The sequence below is a fragment of the Astatotilapia calliptera genome, chromosome 18 (genome assembly GCF_900246225.1).
Source record: "Astatotilapia calliptera chromosome 18, fAstCal1.2, whole genome shotgun sequence".
NCBI lineage: Eukaryota > Metazoa > Chordata > Actinopteri > Cichliformes > Cichlidae > Astatotilapia > Astatotilapia calliptera.
In genome coordinates, this window is record NC_039319.1 from 9,761,578 (window position 1) to 9,787,440 (window position 25,863).

Below are 25,863 nucleotides of genomic sequence, written 5' to 3' on the forward strand. Positions count from 1 at the left end.
GTCTGGCAGCTCCACATTCAAAGTCCTTTGTCCAGTATATTCCCTATCCCTCCTCTGCACATGTCCAAACCATCTCAGTTTTGCCTCCCTAACTTTGTCAGAGTCCAACAATTGCACTTAAATCAGTAATAACTTTATAATAATATTTCTTTAGTAACATGCAGTGCTGTCTTTTGTTTATGAAGACAAGTTGCTTGAATCTTCATGGCATAAAATACTATTATCTAATATTCAGTAAGGTTGAGGTTCTGTGCCAGCTATAACGAAATCCCAATGAATCCCAACGAAATCTCAGAGGAGAAGCTCTTTGCACTATAAACACGGATAAAATGTCCCATGGAGTTTGTTGGTCACGTCGAAATCTTATAACCTGAGTGCGATGGATCAAAACTTCACTGTGCTCATCTTTTTTTTTTGTGACATATGAAATTTTATTTTATATATTAGCATTGTTGTTGGTGAGTATATTGTTTGCTCTGTGTGGCTTTACTATTTCCCTCAATAAGGATGATCTCACAAAGAATTCACTTGGCCTATGTGACCCTTAATGACTCACACGATCAAGGCATGGATCAGCGACTCTCAACGACCACTTCAGCGTGACAACGGCACTACGGGTTAAATATTTGAGACTGACTTTTAGAGCTGAAGAGTCCTTTCAGGTAAATGTCTTCAAAACCTGAAAAAGATTTATTCCAGAAGACTTTCACTCCTAAATCTTTATTTTAAACATGACATTAAATCTGTTACTCCTGAGATTCACACACTTAAATTGAAAATGATCACTTTTGTAAATGTATAGAAATGTAGATATCTCATTATCCCCATCGCTACCATCCTCCTCTGTCACACCAACCCTAAGCAGGTCCTTCACTACATCACTGAATTTTCTCTCTAGCCTTTCTCTTTTCCTCCATCCTCCTCTCTCGCTGCTTCCTAACATGCCTTCCCCATCGCCTCTTCCTTTGTCTTTTCCCAACAGTAGCACAGTTTCTATCAGCATGCTTTTGGCCAGCAGGACCAGAGGTGATCGTTGTTAACCCCGGCCCCAGTGCGACCTCCCCCATTCATCCAGGCTCAGCACTGACACTAGGGTTACAGATGAACACTATCTGATTCATGCTATGAAGTATCATTTTATTATACAGTCAACACAACAACATATTTTCTTATTTTAAAAGAGCATGTCGAGTGGCCAGCTGTTACTCTTGGTTATTACATATTTAAAGTCAGTCAGATTATGGTTCCATGCTCGTGGTCAACAGAAAATATAACAAAGCAAATCCTGCAGAGTTAACCATAACTTCGTGATTGACCTCATTTCACATCTCAGGCATTTTTTTTCAGACATGTGTTTGGATAATTAACAAAAATAAAACTCACAGCTTTTGCTTTTTTTCTAATTTCCTCAAGACTCCAAGGAGGAAAAAACATTTTCAAATTTTCTAGTCAGAGTGTAGTTCATTAAGGCACACGGTATCGCCCTGACGAAGCTGGCTCCCATGCCATTATAATATCCTTTAATTCCATATCTTTCATATATCCCAATCAGTCCCGGTAATACACCCGAGGCTGGCCGTGAATCTGATCTGAAAGCTGAAGAACAAGACAAACAAACATGAGTAAAACATTCCCACATAAAAGCTTCATATGAAACTGTAAACTGTGCCGAATGAATGAGAGCCGATACCCTGCGCTTGCTGCTGAGTTCGGATCACCGCCAGCGGGTAACTGGTGATTTGTCCAGAAGCGAACGCCACAAAGCTGAAGAAAAACAGTTTGGAGTCACTGTTGTAGGCGGGATCGCTTTTTGCCCAGCTCATGATTGACTGCAATTACAAAATAAGCAATTAGCATCTTTTCAAAATAAAAGTTCACTTGATCTCTGTTGTCTTCTGGCCCACCTGATGAACAGCACACTCCACACCTGCATAGGGGATCATACAGAGGATGCTGGGCTTGAATCCTCTGTAAAAGGAAGACAAAGACTCGCTTCTATAAATGGATCGGGCACACACTGCAACACCATGGTAAGTGCCAGCCTGCTGCAGGTTCAGCCTCACCTTCAGCACCTGTAGAGAAAACAAGAGGAGAGTGAGACTGCTAAAAGAGATCCCCACTAATAAATTAAAGGGGGGGTATTAGTCTCAATTCTTGGACTCTACTAGAGCAGCTTTGAGTGATTCAACAAATTTTACATTATCATACAGTTTAGCTAATGCTGAACTTTGGTGAAGCCTGTCAGTTCATCTATTGTCTGAAACAAGACTCCTTAATTCCTCAGCCTCTAAACCAGCTTTCTTCAGGTTTGCTTTGAGTAGCAGTGGGGCTTCACAGCCACAGAGATCACAACCTTTTTTCCTCACCTAATTCTCCAGTCACATGTTTCCATTGTATAACTATTCTCCAAACACTTGTCTGGCAGTAAATTTTTGCTTTTGCTTGTTTCCTACCTCATGTTTTTTTCTTTTGGTTCCTTATGGTTGCTACGTAAAATGCATATTCCCCAACTGGCAACTGGTTGCTGGCTCAAAACCCTCGTTGTGATTGCTTTGGTCATTAACAGGTTCAAATGGAACATGCCAACTTGTTTGCAGACACTGGCCACTTACTCTGTGAGTTTAAGCGGCACTTTAAAAAGTGCAGCTCAAACCAGAAACAGAGAATATTCACCATTAAAAGGAAAGCTGTGCCTTATTGCTGCAACAAACATATCTCAAAAAGCACACATTTTACATTAAAAGGGAACAGTTTCCCTTCTTAAAAAACTTCACCACTTAGAGAGTAGTTTGCAACTGTTTGGAGACAATTCAGGATCTTCTTGTGATACAAACAATTGCAAGGAGTTTTTCAGTGCAGCATTGTGTAACTGTTTGCAGACATTTACTCACTATGGATGGCTAGCAGCCTCCACTAACCACTCTCCAACGGCTGCAGAAGAAATGCTTTTTCCTAGCAACTGGTTGCTGACTGGTCTCTAGGCATGACTGGAGCCCTAACCTGCCATGTTGGTAATAATTTGGGGATTTTGGGCTTTTAAATTTCTGTTAACTAGACTTCTACAGGGGAAAAAAAGTTTATGTAGCACATAGTAATTCAGAAAAGATACATGTCCTGAAATAAGAGGGGATATGAATATATACCATTTTACCCATTTGCTGTGCTATCAACTGTTTATGATTCAGAATACCTGCTGTATAATTCATCAAACTCAAGATGACCTCATGCTCAAAACACCAGAAAACCAGAAAGATTAAAATATGTAGTGAAATACAAAGAGAAAGGTTAGTAGTTAGAGGAACAGGGGTTTGCTGTCGACCGTGCATCTTTTTTGTATTTATTCACGTGCTCTGTGTGGGATGGGAGGAAGAGTTTGTGCATTTTGGTTTTATGATGCTCGTTTGTTTTTGTTTTTAATTAAAAAAAAATATATATATACATTTATTGTTGATAAGATGGTGTTGACATGATGTTGATATCATCAGTGGTAACATTTTTGCTTGTATTTGGGCTGCTGACTGTGGAGGGGTTATTTGAGACTTTAGTGTGACGAACGCAAACAAAGGAGAGCCTCTAAAAATATCAGAGCACGCTGGCCTCAGTACAGAATGTTAGTTTAATTTTGTTATAGCATAAAGGGGAAAAACTGAGTTGAATAACACAGTATCCTCCAGTTTCTCATAATGTAAGAAGCAAAAGCTCAGTTTTAGTATTTTCCTCACCTGTTTACTCCACATTGCCGTGGCGATTTATCAGCCTCAAAGTAATACAGAATACAGTTATTCACGGCCATGAGATTACAGATGAAGATCACTGTTTCCCAGCATCTAAAGTATTTGTGTGGTTGTTCACGCACTTCCTCATGGTGATTGTTTAATATTAATATTGGAACATGTGTTGTTCTCTTTGGAGATACTGTAGAGACTGACTCATTTGTTTATGATAATAAAAAGGCTTTATAATGAGTCTAACAATGACATAGTAACAATTAAAACAGTCAGTGATCTGCACTTCAGGACAGAAATGTTAAAGTACTCAGATCTGCCACTGATCTGACCTCTAAGGGGTAGAAGACAGCGTGAGCCACAGCTCCAGAGATGCAGCCCAACCCGAAACGCTGCTGCACTGTCAGAGTCTGCTGGGTCCTGTTTTGGGTGTAGACCTTCATCTAAACGGAGCAGAGGACATCTGAGTGTGCTAATCAATCGGAAAAAAATAAACTGTACACCAACAGCTCAATGCTCAGCCTCACCTGGGCGTAGATAAGACACTGAAGTGTCGACTGTGGCGTTCCTTTCAGCACGTTGACAGCATTGCCTTGCCACATTGACCGCAAACCACCTCCTCTCATCTCCTGAAAACCCTGGGAGAAGGCCTTGGATCCATACACCTATTGTGGAGACAGGAAGTCATTTTCAGTGAGGTGCAGGTGTGCAGTGATGTGGAACAGTCACAACAGCAACACTTTTAGGATAAATATAGGTACATAAAGTTAAAAGCAAGATAAAAGCAACAGTTTGAATGCAGGTCATAAAAATAAGGCAGGCAAGCTGATAACAGACTGTTTTTAGAGCCAGAGATACTAATGTAAAACTAGGCCGGGCTCACAGCCAAAACGAAACATCCATCCATCGTCTTCTGCTTACCCATATCAGCGCCACAGGGGAGCTGGAACCCAAAAATTTACATTATCTTAAAATGCTAAATAGCTTTAATGTTTTTTTCTGTCTCTCTTTGTTAGCCCTGTGACAGACTGGTAACCTGTCTGTGGTGTACATCTAGGATAAGCTCCAGCTCTCCTGCAACCTTGATAAGCAGTTAAGAAAATGGATGGATGGACAAAAGAAGCATATTTGCTTATTAATCTATACTGTGACACGATGTTAAAACATGAGTGGCTCTTTTACAAAATGATTCAAACCTTTATTTAAGCATTTCTTAGAGCCATTTCTTTGCAGCAGGAACAGCTTTGACTCTACAGGCTTTGTGCACCTGGGCTTTGGTAGTTTATCTAATTCTTCCTGACAGAATTTGCGAGTCTTCCAGGGCCACATAATAGTTACGCTGAGTGATGTAGTCAGAAACTCTGTAAAACCGCTGAGCTTGAATAATTATTACATAATTTGTGTGATGTTTCTGAAACATTTTCCTTTTCCTTTTGTCTGCAGTGCCTTGTGATAGTGGAGCTGACCTGAAGTTGTGTTTTAAGGCGGTCTATGGGTGCCGTCATGGTCCGGGACACAGCATCCGCCAGTCCTGCTGACATAACAAATGTCCTCCAAGCACTGAAGCCTGACGCTTCTTCAGGGAACTCAATGGGGATCCCGCGGCTCTCCCCGACATCAAACACCTGCAGGAGTACAAACAGGAGGACCTAACTGATCACCTTTTGAGGAGACATTTTAATCGCTGTGTAAATGTAAAGCATAATGGGAATGATCATACCAAACTGTGTTTCCATGAGGACACTAGCTCCCCGATGTTATCCACAGGGTTGAGGATGATGTGGTGCAAGAATTCATCCCAATCCACCGTCATCGAGTTGTCCTTATCCATCCTGATGTTGCCAAAGACAACGACACTTGTCAAGTTTCAGGAAATAAAGCTTTCACATCCCGTATTAACATCACATCATTTGTCCATTTTCAAAACAGCAAGCTGAGTAATAATCATTTATAATTCAGAGATACAACAAGTTCAGGTTAGCCAGGTAGTGAGTCCATATTGAGGGATCCTTTTAACCATTCGTTTAATCTGGCAACCCAAAATAATCACGATTATGCCTTAAATATATTTTATTTAATGCTAATTATGCTAATTATTTTAAACCTATATGCCAAGTATAAATGCATATATACTCAAAAACAATAATGAATCTATGAGGTAGTGGGCAAGAAAATCTTACATTTGTATAATTTTTTTTGCATTCGGCTTTGAAATGACCACTCCTAACTCCTTAAACAAACATATGATGTCCTCCTGGTCAATGAATCCTGATCAAAGAAGAAATGCACAAAATTACAAACAGATACTGCTCTTCCTCATAAGTGAAGTTTCTATATGATGTGCTATGGTCCCTGAAATGCTGCAGGTCTGTGTACCATTAACAGATCTTTTGTTTGCCTGCCAGCCAGTCGTGTCTGACCTTGAAAACACATTTCACCATCAACAAAATAAAAAAATGTATTCAGGTTATCGAGGAAAAGTCATGTTAGAACACACTTTCTGCAGAGTTATGTTCATTATGTTCTTTAAAGGACAAAAAAGCAGGAGGCGCAGATCTTAAAAACTGATTTAAGTCCTCACATACTTCATTTTGTATCATTCATTTTTTTCCTCCAGAAATGTATCACTTATAAGGCGGTAAGACTTTCAACTCACCACAATTATTCTTATCAAGGTCATGAAAGTGAATTTTCCACTTCCTCTCTCTGTCCATCATGTAGCTGAGGAACTCTTGATAATCCAGCAGGCCATCTTTGTCTCTGTCATAAGACTCGACGATACTCTACAAGAAACAAAAACAGCTCTCTCAATAGCAGGTTTAAAAAAACAATAATAATACCGATGCATATAGATGCTATTAAGAATATTTGTTACCTGGACCTTCCCATCCGCTGAGATAATACCATGCTTCCTCATTTCGTCTTGTAGCTCCGCCACAGAAACGAATCCATCCTCATTTTGGTCCAGTTTACTAAATAATCCACGAAACTGATCCATGGTTCATGCAGAAAAGCAGTAAAATTTTCCAGATGCAAACAGAAAAAACCTTTAAAACCTTTTATTCGTTGCAGGACCTTTTAAATGAGATTTTAAAACATTCATTCATTATCACCAGAGATGATTGACCTGCAGCTCTGCAGAGGCGCTGACTCACTGGCAGAGAGAGAGCTTCTATCAGCGGTTTTTGTAAAACTCACTTCCTCTAAGGAACACCAGGGGGCGCTGTGGCTGCAGGAGAGGCCACCTTCATCTGGAATAGACACAGTGGCCTCGAACCTGTGATCTTCTGCGTGCTATTTATACAAAATGTATTTTTTTTTTTTTTTTTAAAGGAGACACATCTTGCAGATAAAGGAAACTGCTGACATCAAGAATTCCAACCAGTGGCTAGAAAAAGCTGACCTCGAGCACAGCACAGAGGCTCTGATCACAACAGCGAGCCTCAAAGCACCAGATGCCTAAAAGCAATCGTCTGCCACACTCGATAGGACCCAAGATGCAAGCAATGCAAAGGTCCCACTGAGACAGTCCTGCACTTAGTAGCAGCATGTAAGATGCATGCTGGCACACAGAGAAGCACTGGGTTTGGATAGTACACAGAAATGTCTCCAATTCCCAGTGGAAGACAGGTCAGCAACTGCTGTCCAACCAACAACACATCCATCCAACACATTCTGTCATCCAGCTGCCAGTAAATTATTGTAAAAATTACACATTTACAGAGTCATGACATAGAGCAGAAGACTACGGTTGTGATAGATGTGCCAGTTAAAAGGAGGAGACCAAATGCACTGAATAACTGGAGCAGATAGGAAAGGAGGAGTGGTCCCAGTGGTTACAGGAGTATTACAGGACCTGTAACCCCCAAACTGGGAGAGTGGCTCCAGCAGATTCCAGACACAATATCTGAGAGGTCTGCAGTCCAGGAAGAGCTAAGTACTAGAGGAAGACACACATACCAATCCACGGGGGGTTGGAGGCAGTCTAGCAGACTTTGGTTTCAGTGGCTCTTCTCCAGTGACTGATGGTGTAATCCATAAGATAAAAAAGAAGAAGAAAAAAAGCCTAAACTGCTACATGTAAAAGGGAGGAAAACAACTGGAGGATAACGATGAATTGCTTGAATACGGATTTTCTGTGACTTTGGGAGTTTGAGTATTTCAGAGTTTGGTTAAATATAGTTTTGTGATTTTATTGTACCACGTGTTTATTGTCTTTATTTACATTTTTACCCGCATTCCTGGTTTGTTAAGATTAAAGAAAACGCCAAATGTTATAGGATAGTTAAGATACTGACATATAAGATATTTATTACCTGGGCCTTGTCATCTGATATACATACAACATTTTCCTCCAGATAAGCATGGGGAGTTTCAGAGTTTCCATTGCTTCCCATTGGCTGTCAGTTTTGTGCGATGACGTCATGGCTATAAACGACATCAAATACAGTGACTGGTCTTTTTTCGCCTCTCACCTGGATGATGTGCAAAGGACCCGGTTTGGTGAATGACGAGTATCGCCACTTACTTTCTAGAAAAAGCCGCCAGATTCCAGTCCACAGCGTCCACTTACGCCACTCATACCGGAAAGCAGCTTTTCAAAATAAAACCAATTTATTCTCATGTAAGGCAAGTAAAAATGTTCTATAAGAAAAAAAAAGAAACTAAAATAAAAATATACACCTACAACATTCAAGGAGTTTCTTATATTTATTCCATCCATCCTCATCCGCTTTGTCCGGGGCCGGGTCGCGGGGGCAGCAGCCTAAGCAAAGAGGCCCAGACCTCCCTCTCCCCAGCCACCTCCTCCAGCTTATCCGGGGGAATACCAAGGCGTTCCCAGGCCAGCCGAGAGATATAATCTCTCCAGCGTGTCCTGGGTCTGCCCCGGGGCCTCCTCCCGGTGGGACATGCCTGGAACACCTCACCCAGGAGGCGCCCAGGGGGCATCCTTGTCAGATGCCCGAACCACCTCAGCTGGCTCCTTTCGATGTGGAGCAGCAGCTGCTCTACTCTGAGCCCCTCCCAGATGGCCGAACTTCTCACCCTATCTCTAAGGGAGAGGCCAGCCACCTTTCGGAGGAAGCTCATTTCTGCCGCTTGTATCCGCGATCTCGTTCTTTCGGTCACTACCCACAGCTCGTGGCCATGGGTGAGGGTAGGGGATTTTATTATTTCTTAATAAAATTCACCTCACATTAAACATATCTCAGTAGGTTTCTTTATGAATTTAGGTTGCTTTATGAGAAGGTGAACAGATCTGCATTTTCTCTTCTCACTGTGAGGCCTGGGGGAGGAGCTGTGGTGGCATGGAGATGTTTTGCTGCACTGTTGGGGATTTATTTAGAATTAGAGGTAACACTTAACCCACGTCAACATGCATCAATTCAGCTCAGTGGATAAAGAATCAGCATCACATAACCGGAGCTCAACAATCTGGGTCTAAACCTGGGTGAAGCTGGTTGATCTTTGTGCCTGAGAAGACCATATTAAGGGTTTCCCCTCTCTGTGACGTCATAAAGAGCCAAGAGTAGACAAAACTGTATGAAACAGAGCATTTAGAGGAGTCAGAAGTCTGAGCTTTTGGCTCATGATTGCCTGTACATAACCTCATTATTTGAAACTTTGGCCTTGTTTAATGTGAATATCCAGCAATAGTATTGTATAGACTATACGACTTGTATAGTCGTGTATATACAAGATGTTTTTAAAATGTAGAAAAACAATAAGAGTAATGAAAAACTCTACAATGAGAAGGTGTGTTTCAAATTTTGAGTGGTGCTGCATAAACAGCAGAACTGTATGCTTGGTAACACTTTCGAGATCGAATTCAAACACAATAAACATATAATAATTGATTTTCACTTCATGGGTACCGCACTGAATAGCTGTAAGAATTTATGACTTGGTTTTACAGTAAGCAGAGTGCATCTCAAAATTACAAATCGGGTATTGGTTTGACTGTAGTTTGATATTTTCGGCTCTTGGACTCCTGTCTCGTTCTTGTTTTTGTATCAGGACAAACATTTATGTGATTCGATGCCCTATTTTTCGTAAATTGTGGAGGTATACAATTTTAATTTTTTTAATTATTTTTTTTTAAATCTCCAGTCAAAAAATAATTGTCCCACCTGTTCATCTTGAAGCGTGTTTCGCAGTTTTTATTGTTTTTCTTGAAAAAAAAATTTGATACAAGACATTCTCTAATGCGTCATAATTTTGGAAGCTCAAGCTCAAGCGCACCGGAACCAGAATTATTTATTGCGTCTGACTTGACTTTGGCGCTGTGGATACAGGGGAGGGAGCCGTGTCTATTTAAAGAGGGTCATCCAGTCACGGATAAATAACAGAGGGTCCACGGCGTTGACTAACCCCCTCTAAATGGTCTTCATCCTCCACTGTGTGTCTGTCTGCGGATACTTATTGTTTATTAGTCAGCTGTGACAACCATCCGCCGACCCGCGTCAGGCCAGTCTACCTGCTCTGCTCCAGGAGCTCTAGCCCCCTTTTTATTTGTTAATTTATTATTTTTCTTATAGGGGGATAAGTGGGTTAAAAATGGGCAAAGATTACTATAAAACGCTGGGTATCTCTAAAGGAGCCACGGATGAGGATATAAAAAAAGCTTACAAAAAACAGGCGCTGAAATGGCATCCGGACAAAAACAAGTCTGCAGCCGCCGAGGAGAAATTTAAGGAAATCGCCGAAGCATATGAAGTCCTCAGTGATCCGAAGAAAAGAGAAATTTATGATCAGTATGGAGAGGAAGGTAACGTATATTTTTTTAATTACACGCTATTGTGTGTTTCGGGTTAAAACACCGTTATGAACGCGCTGTGAAGCTGGATGGCTGCATGTAAAACACAACTGGCTTCAATTCAAGTCGCACACTGTAACCAGCACAGCAGCAGGCCCACAGCACAGCTGTTCGGCAGATCATCTGCATACATTTCTGTGCATTTTATCATGAGGCTCAGTCCATATGTGGCACGGCACTTACAGTAATAAGCTCCAATTTTAAGAGAAACCGGGGGTAATATCGATTCACACCAACAGCCATTCTGTACAAAATGTTACAGTAGCAGAGGTACATGCAGCTACATGGAGATTTTCAGTCCAGACTGCTATTTTCGGGATCTTTGGTTGGTGTGAGGAAGGAAAAATAGACCATCCATCATCTCCACAACCACATATTTAAAATTTATGGAGGCATATTATGATTTTTACAATTTTACTCACACCAAAACATTTTTCTCCTCTTAATGTAACTGGATACACGAGGAACCTTTCTCAGAAATGCACAGTTTAAGGCACGGGAAGTGTAAAGCAAGAAAATGCATGCAGGAAAAAGGTAAAATGACATCATGAGCATGGAAATTTGAACCATATGGCTTCTGTAAGAGCTCCCTCAAACCATGCAAACAATTCCCTGAGTTGGGAGTTGATCTCAATCAAAAATCCGCTGATTACTGGTGGTGAGATCCATTTATAAGAGTAAAAGGGAAAACCAAACAAATTTTCCAGTTTTGTAACAGGGGACACGCTCTTATATGTGATACCTCTACCAGAAAGCGTATCCCATCATGTCCACAAAGGTGGCGTGGTTCAACTTTAGCAGTTGTACTCAGTTTGGCCCTGTGATGGAGATACATGAAAAACTTTTACCTGAACAGTTTGAGAAGGAAGCGATGTAAATAAAGAATGAGCATAACATGGCTCCATCACAGAATCTAACTGCAGCATTACAATTACCCTCTACATGAGTCATCTCCTCTAATATCTCAAATATATCTTTCCTGATATTGATATTAAAAATACTTTGTAAGACTCAGAATTTGTCCATCTATGTCTGAAGTGGCTTGACTTCTCAGCATTTTATGTCATTTTCTTGCACTAATCCAATTTTCCTTCTCGTGACACCAGTACTATCCCCTCCACTCAGAGTACCAACCAGTATCAGCTGCTAGTTGAATAACAGCCACAGTCTGGTGTTGCCATGTTGGCATTTTTCCCACATCATGTTTCTCCAGTGCAACAATATTATTGTTGTGATGTCATAGCTTTGAGACTGGCGAAGGAGACTGGAAAACTTTGATAATGGAAGAATTTGTACTTCAGGACTTTCTGCCAGAAAGCCTTTGTTTGTTAACCTAACCCTGAACATGACAATGTAGAAACTGTGACTGAAAAATAGTAATGATTTAAATTTAAAAAAATAAAAAAAAAGGCTAAAAACAATGCTATTTACACTGACTTTTTGGTTCGGGGTAGTAAGTAGCACTGCTAGTCCTCACCATCAAAAGGAGGCAGCTGAGCTGGTTGGGGGATCTGACTAGGATGCCTCCTGGCCACCTCCCCGGTGAGGTCCTGCTGAGAGGAGGCCCAGGGGCAGATCCAGGAAATGTGCTCTCAGCTGGCTTGGGAATTTCTCACCAGAAGAACTGGAAGAGGTGTTTGAGAACAGGGAGTCTCTCTGACACTTTCCCCTCCCTCATCTGATGTCCCAAAGTTTTTCCCTTAAGGAAAACTTTCTTTACTCCCATATTTTTCTGTTTTTATTTTGGAATGATGGTTGAGGAACATCATTAATAAGATGTAGGTAATCTCTGAGGTAATGTGGCATTTTAACACTTAAAAACCACAGTACTCACTCAAGAATGATGTAAAGTGTGAAATAAAGAAACTGGGACCATCGTGGTTTGATGTTTTAGCTCTAAGATCATTCAGCAGAACTCTGATAAACTGGGCTGTACTTTGAAGTCAGAGTTTATCAGTCATGCTGTAAGTGCTCTCGCTGAGCTGAGCACTCATGTCATTAATCATTTCTGTTGCCCAAAAGGTCTCAAGGGAGGAAGTGGGCCCGCTGGTGACGGACAAGGCACCACTTTCACCTACACCTTCCATGGAGACCCTCACGCCACCTTCGCCACTTTCTTCGGAGGCTCCAACCCCTTCGAGATGTTCTTCGGACGTAAAGCGAACGGGCGAGACGACGAGGACATGGAGGTGGACGGAAACGACCCCTTCGGCTCCTTCACCAGCTTCAACCTGAACGGCTTCCCCCGTGACGGCCACGTGGGCCTCGGGGGGCAGCAGCGGCGGAAGCAGGACCCGCCCATCATCCACGAACTGAGGGTCACCCTGGAGGAGGTGTTCCACGGCTGCACCAAGAGGATGAAAATCTCCCGCAAAAGGCTAAATCCAGATGGCAGGACCATGCGCACTGAGGATAAGATTCTCACTATCGAGATTAAGCGGGGCTGGAAGGAGGGAACCAAGATCACGTTCCCCCGGGAGGGAGACGAGTCTCCAAATACTATTCCCGCTGACATTGTTTTCGTCATCAAGGACAAACCACACCCCCACTTTAGGCGGGAGGGCTCCAACATTGTGTATCCAGTGCGTGTGAGCTTACGACAGGTGAGGCCTTTTCTATTTTGGCACCTGCTTTGTCTGAGTGTAGAGGTATTAATAGAGTCTGATAGATGAATAAGTCACACACAGAACAAGTTCATATTTAGCTGTGAGTGCAGCTTTAATGCTCTGCAGCTTAAACGCTGGTCACAATCAATAAACTGTAGGTACTCTGCTTCAGCTGTTTCCCTGGAAAGCACGGGCTTAAATGAATCAGTATAGTACCAGACCAAACTCACACCTTGAATGCACACTTATGTAATCTGGATCATCGGCGCAGAGAAGTAGGAGCTGTATCGCAGGGAGAGCGGAGAGGCGACGGCCACCCACGTGCACACGGTGCAAGATGTACTTACTTATGTGGTTCCTCCCCCTCAGCACACAGTGAGAGATATAACCTCCACATCTCTGAATTTATGACCACTACCAGCAGATCAGCTGTGCATGCTATAATTAAGCTGCCTTTCAATCAGTTTCCAATCACAATGAGACTCTTGTTAAGAAGAAAATGTGGGCAACCCAATTAAAAATAAAAAAGCACACAGACAGAATGATACCTGAAGCCATTTAGTCTTTCAACATGGAAATTATGACCACCTGTAATCACTTGATGCTGATCAAACTTCCTTCTCTTGATGAAGACTAATCCGGAGAGTTCAAGTGGTTCAGGGCTCTGAAAATAGCCTTTAAGATTGTTTTGTGGAAGCAGAATTAAACTAAATTTTAAAGTCTGTTGAAGATTAATCAGAAATCTAAAAGACAGATGTAGCTTCTATCTTGGATAATATGCTATAGTGCCTTAAACCTGCATTCTTGCTGATGACCAGCAGGGGGAGACTCCTCTAGTTGCAATGAAAGAAGTCAGGCTGTATAAAAATCTGTGGGGAAATGATCCTTCTTCTTACTTGATTCATGATCTCTTTGAACAGTTTCCTGGTAAGCTTATGTTCTCAGTTTCAAGTTGGATCTCACATTGAATGCAACATGTTGTTTGTTTTGTCAGTTATGCTCCTCGTTAGTGTCAGGAAGGAAAACCAAGCTGAGGATACTTTAGGTTTGAAAAGCTGCTGCCGGTCACACCCGGCTTCAACGCTAAGATGGCATCAGCTCGAGGCTCCAAAACAAACACTCGAAAATATTAAGTTGATATCATGTTAAAAAAAAATATACAGTTTAGTTAATATGGTCACATTGTACTGGTAGCAGATGTTAGACTTGAGGAGCTTTTGTTTATCAGCTCATCTCTTTTCACTCTGGGTGTATTTGCTCTTTTTGTCTGCTTTTGTGCAGCTTTGGTTGCAGAATCTCTCTCTCGATCCACCTACGCTCGTGTTTTGAGTTAGATTAGATAGAACGGTAAAGTATTTGATTAATAGCTCTAGTGTAATGTGAGATTCTACGCATGTATCGCAAAGTAAGCACGGCTTTATCTGATCAGATAAAGCTGCAGTTAAATTGCTTTTTCTTTTACTTTTTAACTTGCATAACAAAGGCATGAACACATATTTTGACATTTGTTGTGTAATTATGTTTTTCCACTGACCTATACTGTGAATATTTGCATGTATCTCATGCCTCTGGTTTAGTCTGCAGAAAAGATTCAAACACAGAGAGGAAACCATTTTGGACTTTCAGGGAATTAAGGGGAAACTGTAATTATTGCTGGCATTGATAGCAGGAAAAACATATCAGATGGGCAAATAAGATAAATCCTGAAACTGTAGAGATCCAGCCAAAGGAAACACAGGGATTAAATACACACAAGCAGGGAAGGGTAATAAGAAACGGGTGAACACAATCACACAACAAGCAGGGTGGGAAAACAACAGAGCAGAGAAGAACAAACGCACGAGGATCAAACCTGTAGAATAAAGTAAGAAGGAAACTGAAAGTGGGACAAAGGAAGAGAAAACCTTTAATAATAATAATAATAAAATAATGATAAAAGGAACCATAGATGATGCACCGACATAGCCGGTGAGCAGATTGCTGTGTTATTTCTGCCGTTTTTGCAGTCGTCAGTGTGTGGGTTGCTGTTCTCCCGCCGATCCTCACCTTACCCTCATATTCTTGTCTTCACAGTCGCTGTGCGGATGCTCCGTCACCGTGTCGACGATAGACGGGAAGACGTGCAACATGAAGATCACGGACGTCGTCAAGCCCGGCATGAGAAAAACTGTAGCCGGACAGGGTCTCCCGTTCCCCAAAAACCCCGAGCAGAGAGGAGACCTGGTGGTGGAGTTTGATGTGAACTTTCCCGAGTCTTTGCCGACAAATGCCAGAGATGTCCTGAAACGGCATTTACCTGCTTAGGAAGAAATAAACGAGGGAGACAGAGCCACATGACACACACACACTTACACACACACATGCACAAGGACAGTTCTGACAGTTCCCAGATGGACCCCCCCTTCCCAAATGGTGAATGTGCAATTTCTATTTTTGAGCTATGTGGTGTTTTTATAAATGCCATGCATGCTGCCAAGTTGATACAAGTGCGAGCGATATCTGAACGTGCACATTTCATGTTTGTGGGCCTTTGCCACTTTTTCGTTAGTTGGAAATGTTTTGGTGTGAATGAGTCTACAGCTGCAAAAGCAAAAAACAAACTTTAGTGTCAAACAGCTCGTTGTCTTACTTTAGACTCGTCAGGCTTCACGTTTGCTTTGCCGCGAGCAGTGAACTTTGATTTGGAGGTTCTTTGGAGGTGGTCGAATGAACTCAGCAGGTGCAATGTGTGCATTTTAGAAACTTACCTGTGAAAATACCTTGACTTGAATTTTAAAATAAATATTTACACACAAACTGACTCGAGCTGTTTCAGCCACGGAGAGGCTCAGAAACGCGTCCTCCTCCGGGATATAAACAGTCATCGCTTTAAAAAGACAAAAAAAAAAAGTTAATACCGCTTAGGATTATTTATAGTCTGTGTAGCATTATTATTACACAACATGGGTTCTTTGCAGCCCAGGGGGGAATGAAATGAACCTATATTTTGATAGTCAAATGTGAATAATTTGCTGTTGTAAAAAATGTTTCTGATGTGCGAAATTAAAATTAAAAATACCTTGACTGAAGTTAATGTGTAAAGTTACTCACAGTACAAATATGAATGTGTAATTATAGCTGTCTGTTAGCTCCCCTGCTGCTGACGCATGCAGGAGAGCTGACATTTTCCCACCAGGGGACGCCACATCTTTATGACTCAGGGGCCCACAGCCAGGATGGTCTGTGTTAGCGCCAGATTTGCTGCGGTTTAGTCATTTTCACTAAATTTCCCATTTTTATTTAGTTTTACATCAGTGATTTTTATTGATTTTAACTCAGTGAGTTTAGTGTCTGTTTCAGTGCTACTTTTACTGGTTTGGGTAATATCAGGAGTTCAGAAGAGCATAACAATAAATAGACATATAAAAAAAAACAACCTCAAACTGGCTGTGTTGGCAGATAATAATATCCTGCTATTAAACTATAATTATCTATCTATCTACACATAGAAGCAGTGAATGATGAAGACTACGATGAACTTAGATTTTGGGGGAATGACTTACCCAGAGTGATAGGTAACAACAGTTGCTTCTCTAAAATTACTGCAGGTATCTTTCCTCCTTTGCATTGTGTTAATGCACACGTGAAAACTGCCAAAACTTCAGCTTTGTCACAGATACTGATTGAATTGATCAGATGCATTTAGTGCTAGTTACCCTCTTAATTCCTATGGAAGCAGTAAGAGGATAGTTCGTTTTGCACACACTGCTTCTGCATTTTTCCTCAGTTTTTATTAAATGATTAATGACACGGTGTAATATGTCAATGTTGTTCATCCAGGCTTGTATTCCCACAACTTTAAGCTTTGCTAAGGAACGACTGATTTTTGTCACGTTCTGACATATAAAAGATTGAATTTTGAATAAGGTTGTACTTTCTTTTTACATAACTTGAGCCGTCCATCCATCTTAAATCGTCCATCAGCATGTGTAGAGATTCATGCAGATGATGCGTCACTATCATGCACAGAGAGTGGAGAGTAAACACACATGCTCTGGGTAGTGTGGGAGCTCACCAGCTGCCGATCCTCTCCCTTCAAAATCGCCGTAACTCTGACTAGAAATTGGCATTTGGATTTTTCAATCTAGTATCTGTGAGCATTATGTGAGTAAAAGTATGGCCTCTGAGTTAAAGGTCACGGTGTAAACCTGAAATGATGTCTCCTGGAGCTTTTACCAACCACAGTTTCCCATTTTATGTTGTTTAATGTTGCATTTTTATCCAAAGTGCAGTGAAAGACTCATCATTAAATATTTAAGCTATGGATTAAAATTCATAAATCAATATTTAGTCCCTTTAAGATTGCGCAGATTCGATAACTAACAAGTACGACTGATTTACAAAGGTCTTTACTTTTTCATTATCAGCATTTAAATTGATTCTTCAAAGCCTGTTTTAAAGAGGAGCATTCAAACAGCAACTTCATCCTCATAATTATTTATTCATTAAATAGTTCCCCCAGCGTCTGTACACCCGAGGAGCAGTTTAAACAGATGCGTGCTTCACGCTCAGCCTTCAAGTAACATGTTATTGATGACTTATAAGCAACACGCTGATGGCCGTGTCACACTTGCTGCAGTTTTTCTCAGCTTCTTTGGCTCAGTCCTTGGATGACAGTTGAAATTGTCAAAACAATATGTGAAATTCTTAAAATGTTTTGTTATTTGCGCACAACAAAAAGAGTATTTGTCTTTTCTTGTTGTTTGCACTTGCAAATGTATCAGGTTTAGGCAAGTGGCTAAGTGCAAATGTCCACATGAACAATTATCAGTGCTATTTGGTGTGTCTGGTCAAAATAGATGCTATGAATAACTTAAATCCCGAAACTATGTGAAGATTATTTAATTGTGTAAGTCACCAAATGCAGGATTGTTCCTCAAATAGTTAAAATGTGACAGGCCTCTGCATGGTTCAGTCATAAATGTGCGTATTGTAACATAAATATTCACAATTTTCTCAGTTTTTTTTTGCTCAGTTTACGTTTTCAAAATAATTTATGAAATCCTTTGAAGATTTCGGGTTTTTATGGACAATAGAAAGAGCACGTCTCCATCTTTGTTATCACTTGGACATATTTTAGGAAACATAGGTACAGTTTTTACAACTTGAACAGTTATTGGCTGCATAAGTCTGTACACCTAAAACATATTTTAGAGCTTCAGTGCAACAGAGTTACACCCTGAAGGAGCTGCTCAGACAAACATTTATAGGGGCAACAGGCTGCCAGTGGAAGAGGAAAAGGAAATGTGGTGCTGCAGCAAAGGAAGGAAAACACAATACAGTGGTGTGAAAAAGTGATTTCTTTTTTCTTTTCTTTTCTTTTTTTTTTGCATATTTTTCACACTTACAAATGTTAATATTATACAAAGATAACCAGACCAAATGAAACATATTTAATTGATGATTTCATTTTTCAAGATTAAACAAAGTTATCCTAACCCACGTGGCCCTGTGTGAAGAAGTAGTCCCCCCCCTACACCTGATAACCGGTTGTGCCACCCTTGGCAACAAGAACTGCAGTCTTGTGTTTGTAGTAACTGGCAAAACCTTCACGTCACTCTGGAGAAATTTCTTCTTTGCAGAATTTGTTGTAATTCAGCCACGCTGGGGGGGTTTTCAAGCATGAACAGCCTTCGAGTTTCAGATCATTGTCCTAGTGCAAGTCTGCTTGAGCTTTAGGGCACAAACTGATGGTTGGACATTGTCTTTGAGGATTTTCCAGTAGAGGGCAGCATTTGTGGTTCCATCATTTACAAGAAGTCATTCAGGTCCTGAGGCAGCAGAGCAGCCCCCGACCATCACGCTACCACCACCATGTCTGACTGTTGGTGCGATGTTCTTTGTATGAAACACTGCATTAGCATTATACCAGATGTAATGAGACCCAACGCTTCTAAAAAGTTCAGCTTTTGTCTTGTCAGTCCACAGAGTGTTTTCCCAAAAGTCTTAAGGATCATCAAGATTTTTTTTTTTTTGGTAAATATTAGAGATGGCACGATACCGCTTTTTTATGTCCGATACCGATACCGATATCATAAATTTGGATATCTGCCGATACCGATATGAATCCGATATAGTGTGTTTTTTAATCAATAAAACTGTTTTTTTAATATCTTGCTGCATTTTGTATAAGTTCATACTCAAGTTTAAATAAACAACACTAACAGTAATGGACTTCTATACATTTTACATCAGATTAAAACTTTGGGTGTAAGAGTCAGATAATTATTTATTAAAAGCTAGACATTTTAAATGAGAATAAGAAAGAAAAGTATGTCTTTGTGCCCCCTTTTCCCTGTTAATGCCCTATCGGCCCCCCTGGCTAAACTTTGCTAGATCCGCCCCTGCACAGTTACCAGCTGTCAGCTATGTAGAAAAAGATCCTCGAGTAGAAAGTAATATTAAATACATTCTAACAACAGATTATCAAGCTTAAACGTGCTGCTGTTGTTCAGCCGCTGGTTTCCTCTTTCTAGTGCAAAGTGGGCGATAAACAAACAAGACTCGCCACAGAAAAGCCGATCAGCTGATCATTAAGCAGTTTCATGATTGAAGTAGCAGCAGGAGAGGGAGGGGGGAGAGGCACTCGCTCCATATATCTGTTGTTAAGCTTTACGCTGGAATGCTTTACAAACATTCAGAGATGAACTTACACACTTGCTTTACTTCTCTCTGGTATCACTTCCTCGGAGATGAAATGCCGGTTTGGTAGCGAGGCTACAAATACACACAGCCGCTCTATCACGTGAGCACACTGCTCCGACATGCTACGGTTATGAGCCGAGTTATGCCATATCGCAAGTTTTGTGAGGTGCTTTTTTGATATTTAATGGATCGATTACATTTTTTATTTCTCTCCGATATCCGATCCAGTAATTTACGTCAGTATCGGACCGATACGTAATATCGGATTGGTCCATCTCTAGTAAATATGAGACGAGCCTTTTGTGTTATCTTTGGTCAGCAGTGATTTCTGCTTTGAAACTCTTCCATGGATGCCATTTTTGCCCAGTCTCATTCTTATTGTTATATCATGAACTCTGACCTGTAGGCAAGTGAGGCCTTCAGGTCTTCAGATGTTGTTCTGGGTTCTTTTGTGACCTCCTTGGTTTGGTGACCTTTTCCAAAATGATAGATGTCAGCATCCGTTTGTGCCCTGAAGCCAAAATGTAGGCCTTGATCAGGCTTGAAAACGCTATAATGGGGCTGAATTAAAACAATTCTGCAAAGGAGAGTTGGCCAAAATTCCTCCAGAGATGTGAAAGACTCATTATCAGTTATTGCAAACTCTTGTTTCCAGTTCTAGGTTCAGGGACAATTGCTTTTTCACACAGGGTCAGGTAGATTTGGATATCTTTTTTTCCTTTAATAAATGAAACCGTCAGTTAAAACTGTATATTCTATTGTAATATAAAAGTAAGTGCTCAGAAATTAAATAAAAAAAGAAAAATACAAGTAATTAATAATAAATACTCACATAAGATAAAGAAGCAACAAATACTTATCACAGAAACAATATGCAAGAAACATAAACCTGGATTTCTCTGTAAAACGTTGTGTAGAGTTTTAGTTTCTTCTCTTTAGTGTATTGTCCTGTGTTGTGTGACCACTGAAGGACATTTTTCTCCACATTACATGCAAATGTAAACACACTGTTTTGCTTCACAAAGCAGAATGTAAAACCTTCAGCTCTTAGTGTAACCACCATCTGGAGAGCATTGACCTTGGTAGCAGTGAGCTTTCCACAGAAAATAATAGTGTGGTACAGTCCGTGTCACTTTGAAACTCTAGAAGTGGATGTTCAGTGTCAGGGGCTTAAAAAAAGTCCAAAGAAACAAAGCAAAACTGAAAACGCTGCTAATACTCCAACTCGTTGCAGATGATTACATTCAGAGAAATACTTAAAATGAGCAAACATTACCTTTTTCGCTATTTAGAGAGCAAATAAAAACAAGCAGACACTTTTTAAGTCACAACAGTGTCCCTGCATCATCAGGTTAACAGTTTGAACTTTTGCTGTATTTCAGTTAGTGTCTTTTAAATCTGCATCACTGATTTGTGTCATGAAATTACCTCTGCATCTTCAACGAAAGTCTTATTAGGCTTTTACTGACAGAACAGCCTTTATGTGAGTGCACTGTAATATCATGACATCAACAACACTGGACATAAAGCCTGTTTTTATTCTATCCTGTACTGTCGTCAGTAGAAAAGTTAGGAAAATACAACATTTGAAGACAATGTCAGAAAATAATACTAAAACACGCTATTTTTCATTTCGAATTCATCCAACATAAAGACACTGGATAAACCTCCAGGAGACCTCCACTAGAGGTCAGCTTCATTGTGCCGTCAGGTAGGAGCTGTAATAATAACATGATTACTTGCTAAATTTGGCACGTTGCTTTTTTATTGTGTATAAATATTGGCATTTTCTAAACAAGAAAAATCACGTGATTGCCCTCATGATTAAAGTAATGGTTCCCTCCTTTTTTTACAGTTCCTCTGTGACAAAGTAATGCTACCTTTAAACATATTTCTCTGAGAAAATGTGACAAAAACGCACATTTAGAGCGGGGTTTCAGTCATATTTGGGCACGTTTGGAAAGTTTTAGTATTAGACTTACTGTTTTGGTTTGAGTAAAGTCTTGGTAAAGGCTGAATAATTGAAAAAAGTGACGCTCCTCCCTGTGCTGCCGTACAGGTGCACCAGGGATCCTTCCCTCCCTCTTGAGCCCTGGTTCGTCCCACTGCGCCTGCGTCCCAGGGCATGCTGATAGGCATACAGAGCAGCTATTGTTAGCCGAGGACCGAGCAGCGGCGGCAGGTTGTATCAGGGCTTATCCAACTCACCCCCCTACCTGTTGAATATTTACACGGTTTATTTGCAAGCGAGGGCCGAGTCGCTATCGAAGAACAAAGTTAAAGAAGTGGCCAGCTGAGGAGAGGAAGAGTGGTGGAAGGAATGAAGAAAGGCTTTTAGGGAAGGAGGAAGCAAATAAAGGAGAACACGAACTCAACAGGTTAGCTACTTCAATGTTATAGCAGAGGCTCGGATTTTTTCATCCCACATCGAAAAAGATAACCCGAAATAAGAAAAAAAAATGCCGTTGGGACCATGGAAGAAGAAAAACAAGTCAACAAAGGAGCATTTGGTGGAAAACGAAGTTGTCAGCGGCGGGCACACAGGTGCGGGGAGCTTGAGTAAATCCGCGGTGAATGGAGCGGGGCTCCCGGCGCCACCTGCCAACCTGCGGCCCAAACTGGTCTTCCACACGCAGCTGGCGCACGGAAGTCCCACCGGCAGGATCGAGGGATTTGGCAATGTCAAGGAGTTATACGCGAAGATAGCAGAGGTGTTTAATATAACTCCACCTGAGGTAAGATCTCACCTGTTGCAGAGGTGTGGACTCGAGTCACATGACTTGGACTCGAGTCAGACTCGAGTCATTAATTTTATGACTTTAGACTTGACTTGAAAAAATGTTCTAAGACTTGTGACTTGACTTGGACTTTTACACCAATGACTTGGGACTTGAATTGGACTTGAACCGGTTTACTTGAAAAGACTTGATATTTTACCCCAAATATAAAATTTAACATGCATATTATATAGAGATTGAAAATGTGACGTCATTCACGGGTAGAACCGCAAAGGATTCTGGGAACTCGTGGCAAGCGGTAGTAGCGCACGCAGGCTTTCAATTGAAATCAGTTATACAGCGATAAAAAGAAACACAAAAATGGCAAGAAGCTGTTGTATTATTAACTGCAATAGCCGGTCGCATGACAGCCACGGGAAGCCGACGGGTAAAGAGATCGGTTGTTATCGGATTACGTCGTTGAAGAGAAATTGTTCAGCCATGTTTCCGAAGTAAGACGCGACGGGTGGCCTGGATTGCAGCCATTCAAAGACCAAATATAACGTCCCAGAACCCTCCAGCTCACAGGTTAGTCTGCTCCAAGCATTTACACGAAGGTCAGTGTTTTTTAGTAGTTAATACGTCATTTTCATAACATAATTGGTGATATAGGTTACAAGCAAGTCTGGCGCTGAACAGAAATTGTCGCGCTATGCTCCTTTGTTTATTGTGCATAAATAGTGAATTGTCCTGACACAATATTGTGTTTCGCTTCTGTTATTATGGTACATTGACAAAAACATATACTTTTATTCACAGGATAAAACAGGTTTTTTGTATCACTAATTGCCCAGTACGATTACAGCATACAATATTATTGTCACTGCTACATTACTGTGATGGGTACCAGAAATTATTTCCACTGCTAATTAATTACCGTTGAGCTCAAAGGTCCTATTAATAAACAGTTAATGAATGTGTATTTATGACGACAATTTGTGAGACTGGTAAACTTATGATACGTACGATGGTCTTTCGTTCTACACGGTGCATTTCAAGGTCCTGCACCCATCCGTCGGTAAACTGTACCTGGGCTTGTTGCAGTGACCTGAAGTTACTAAACTTCATGAGTGTGTGCACTCACTCCAAGAACCGTATGATTATAAATATGCATATAAATATGCTACAATGAGATAGCTGACTTCATCTAACTAGCAAATGTTTTCCAGGCTACGTTGGTGATACAGTTTTTTTTTATGTGTATGATATTTTTGTCATGCGATTTTAAAGCTGGTCCTACAACCGCATCCAAGAATAACATGCAGCTTATCTCAGAACTGTCGGTGAAAATTATTCTTGGAGCTAGGTTTAAGTGAGCTGCATTTTAAAGAGGTGCAATTTCACAATTTGTGTATATTTTCTACGTTCACTTTTGTCATGTGTTGAGAAAAACACAGATTTAAAATTACATGGTCTAATATTTACATTTAGCATAACTGCAACATTATTTTTTCGTTGTTTTTTTTTTTAAAGACTCGAAAGGACTTGAAATTCAAAGTTTCAGACTTGTGACTTGACTCGGACTTTTACACCAGTGACTTGAGACTCGACTCTGACTTGCCTGACATTACTTGAGACTTGACTTGAGACTTGAGGATAAAGACTTGAGACTTACTTGAGACTTGCAAAACAATGACTTGGTCCCACCTCTGACCTGTTGTCACAGGAAGGGTGGGGGGTGTCAGTGATTTAGCGCTGCGTTTAGGTGTTGAAGCTGGATTTTACAGGGAGTACGTGAAGTATGCTAGCACACTTGGTAGATGTTTAGGAAAACACGAATGTTTTGCCCTTTAAACCTGACAGGTAATTTAACTTAAATACTTGGGAAGGTTCAAAGGAAATCACTGATCCAATATTTCAGAAAGTTAAGAAATTAGGGGAAAAAGTACTTTTCAAATTTTTTAAAAAGTGTAGCTGAACTTTTTCAAGGTTTATGCTATGAGCCCCTGAAAATGGTTTACATATACACAACAGTAGTGTAAATGCAGGACTTTGTTGGCAGGAAGTATTTAGGAATAAATAGTACTTTGAGTTACGGAAATGATCTTTCTTCCAGCTCACGATGTCGTAAATGTGTGACAAACAAAACACACTTGACATGATTATCAGAACGTATAACATTTAAAAAACAAAGAAGAAAACCAAAATAGATGGACACAAATACAGTCCCAGACATGTCAACAAGACATATAAAATCAAAATAAACCATATGAGGAATGACACAATATCAAAACCATAGAAACTTATTTCCAAACTCCTATTTCTATGTCAAGACTGACTTATTTTCTCAACTATTCACATCACCAGTGTATATAATCCAGTAGATTACTAGTTTTTTGTTGTTTTACAATTACAGTGACTTCCTCTTCAGAATAAGGACTTTCCCCTTCCACTCTTAAAGATCTCACTGCTTCTTTCAGGTTGGGCTAAACACTTTTTATAAGTGGCTTTTCTGAGAGTGTAATTGCGTTGTGGCCATTAAAAGTCTATGATTGCCTCATGTTTGTAAAGACACACCCTGCTCACTCTAGTGTACTACTCTGTACACCTTAAACCCTGTAAAACCATGGGTGCTACATGCAGTCACTGGATGCCTTACAAATGAACATGCATCTATTTTTAGATGCTGTTTTATTGCGGTAAAACACGAAAGCTCTCAAGACAAAAGTGTGTTCTACGTCCTCCTCTGAAGTTGTACAGTTTAAGCTCTGGTTTTAAAAGGAAAGCGTTAGTGGCATTTGTGTCTTTTGTTTACCTGACGGGTAAAGTGCATAACATCCATCATGTCGTTAAACCGAAATCACCTGCCAGGACGTCTTGGGTTCTGGCTTTCAGCCTGATGCTATTTGAATATGTTAACACCCAACTCGATGGGTGTAGCGTCTGAGTCTGAAAAGGGAATCCTGTGTGGAAGTGCATTAGTACCCAGCAGGGTGCGACTCAAAGACTCACGGTTCTACAGAAGTCTATGGAGAACCGTTCTTGGCTCCTTTTCCCATTGTTCTTATTAAAAAGAATTTCCCAGTGATTTTTTTTTTCAATCACTAGTTTTTGATATTAGGCCTTCTGGCATTGGAAATACACAGATATTTACTCCTAAAAGCCTGCAGGGCAAGGGGGAATACATCCAGAAGCTGGAATAAAAATTTCAGGAACATATTTTCAGAGCGGACCCTGAAGTCCTACGATTTTGCTCATTTTCTTCCTCTCCTGCCTCTATATAAAGGAAGTTGAAACACAGCTTCCTACAAATG

General features: G+C 40.6%; 3 protein-coding genes across 5 annotated transcripts in view; 2 read left to right on the forward strand and 1 right to left on the reverse strand.

Moving 5' to 3' along the window:
* Positions 1 to 1,116: 1,116 nt before the first annotated feature.
* Positions 1,117 to 14,075, reverse strand: slc25a24l (solute carrier family 25 member 24, like). 3 transcript variants are annotated; one of them, XM_026150232.1, is made up of 12 exons: positions 13,496 to 14,075; positions 6,853 to 6,976; positions 6,601 to 6,714; positions 6,382 to 6,508; positions 5,906 to 5,993; positions 5,446 to 5,557; positions 5,192 to 5,350; positions 4,253 to 4,390; positions 4,058 to 4,168; positions 1,905 to 2,072; positions 1,691 to 1,829; positions 1,117 to 1,596 (listed from the first exon to the last, which is right to left on the reverse strand). In XM_026150232.1, exons 3-12 carry the CDS (start codon positions 6,640 to 6,642, stop codon positions 1,409 to 1,411), a joined length of 1,272 nt encoding a protein of 423 aa, XP_026006017.1. In that variant the 5' UTR covers positions 6,643 to 6,714; positions 6,853 to 6,976; positions 13,496 to 14,075; the 3' UTR covers positions 1,117 to 1,408. The 3 variants fall into 3 exon arrangements, with proteins under 3 accessions (XP_026006017.1, XP_026006016.1, XP_026006015.1); XM_026150231.1 differs by having other exon boundaries at positions 6,601 to 6,976; positions 13,697 to 14,075; XM_026150230.1 differs by having other exon boundaries at positions 6,601 to 6,976.
* On the forward strand, positions 10,001 to 15,944 carry dnajb4 (DnaJ heat shock protein family (Hsp40) member B4). Its single transcript, XM_026150233.1, has 3 exons — positions 10,001 to 10,494; positions 12,565 to 13,145; positions 15,222 to 15,944. Exons 1-3 carry the CDS (start codon positions 10,284 to 10,286, stop codon positions 15,450 to 15,452), a joined length of 1,023 nt encoding a protein of 340 aa, XP_026006018.1. The 5' UTR covers positions 10,001 to 10,283; the 3' UTR covers positions 15,453 to 15,944.
* A 5,940-nt stretch (positions 15,945 to 21,884) lies between these two features.
* gipc2 (GIPC PDZ domain containing family, member 2) overlaps positions 21,885 to 25,863 on the forward strand; it is a 29,020-nt gene continuing 25,041 nt past the window's right edge. The window contains exon 1 of the mRNA XM_026150070.1: positions 21,885 to 22,567. Coding sequence (XP_026005855.1) covers positions 22,292 to 22,567 — 276 coding nt within the window. The 5' untranslated portion in view covers positions 21,885 to 22,291. The remainder of the gene's footprint in view (positions 22,568 to 25,863) is intronic.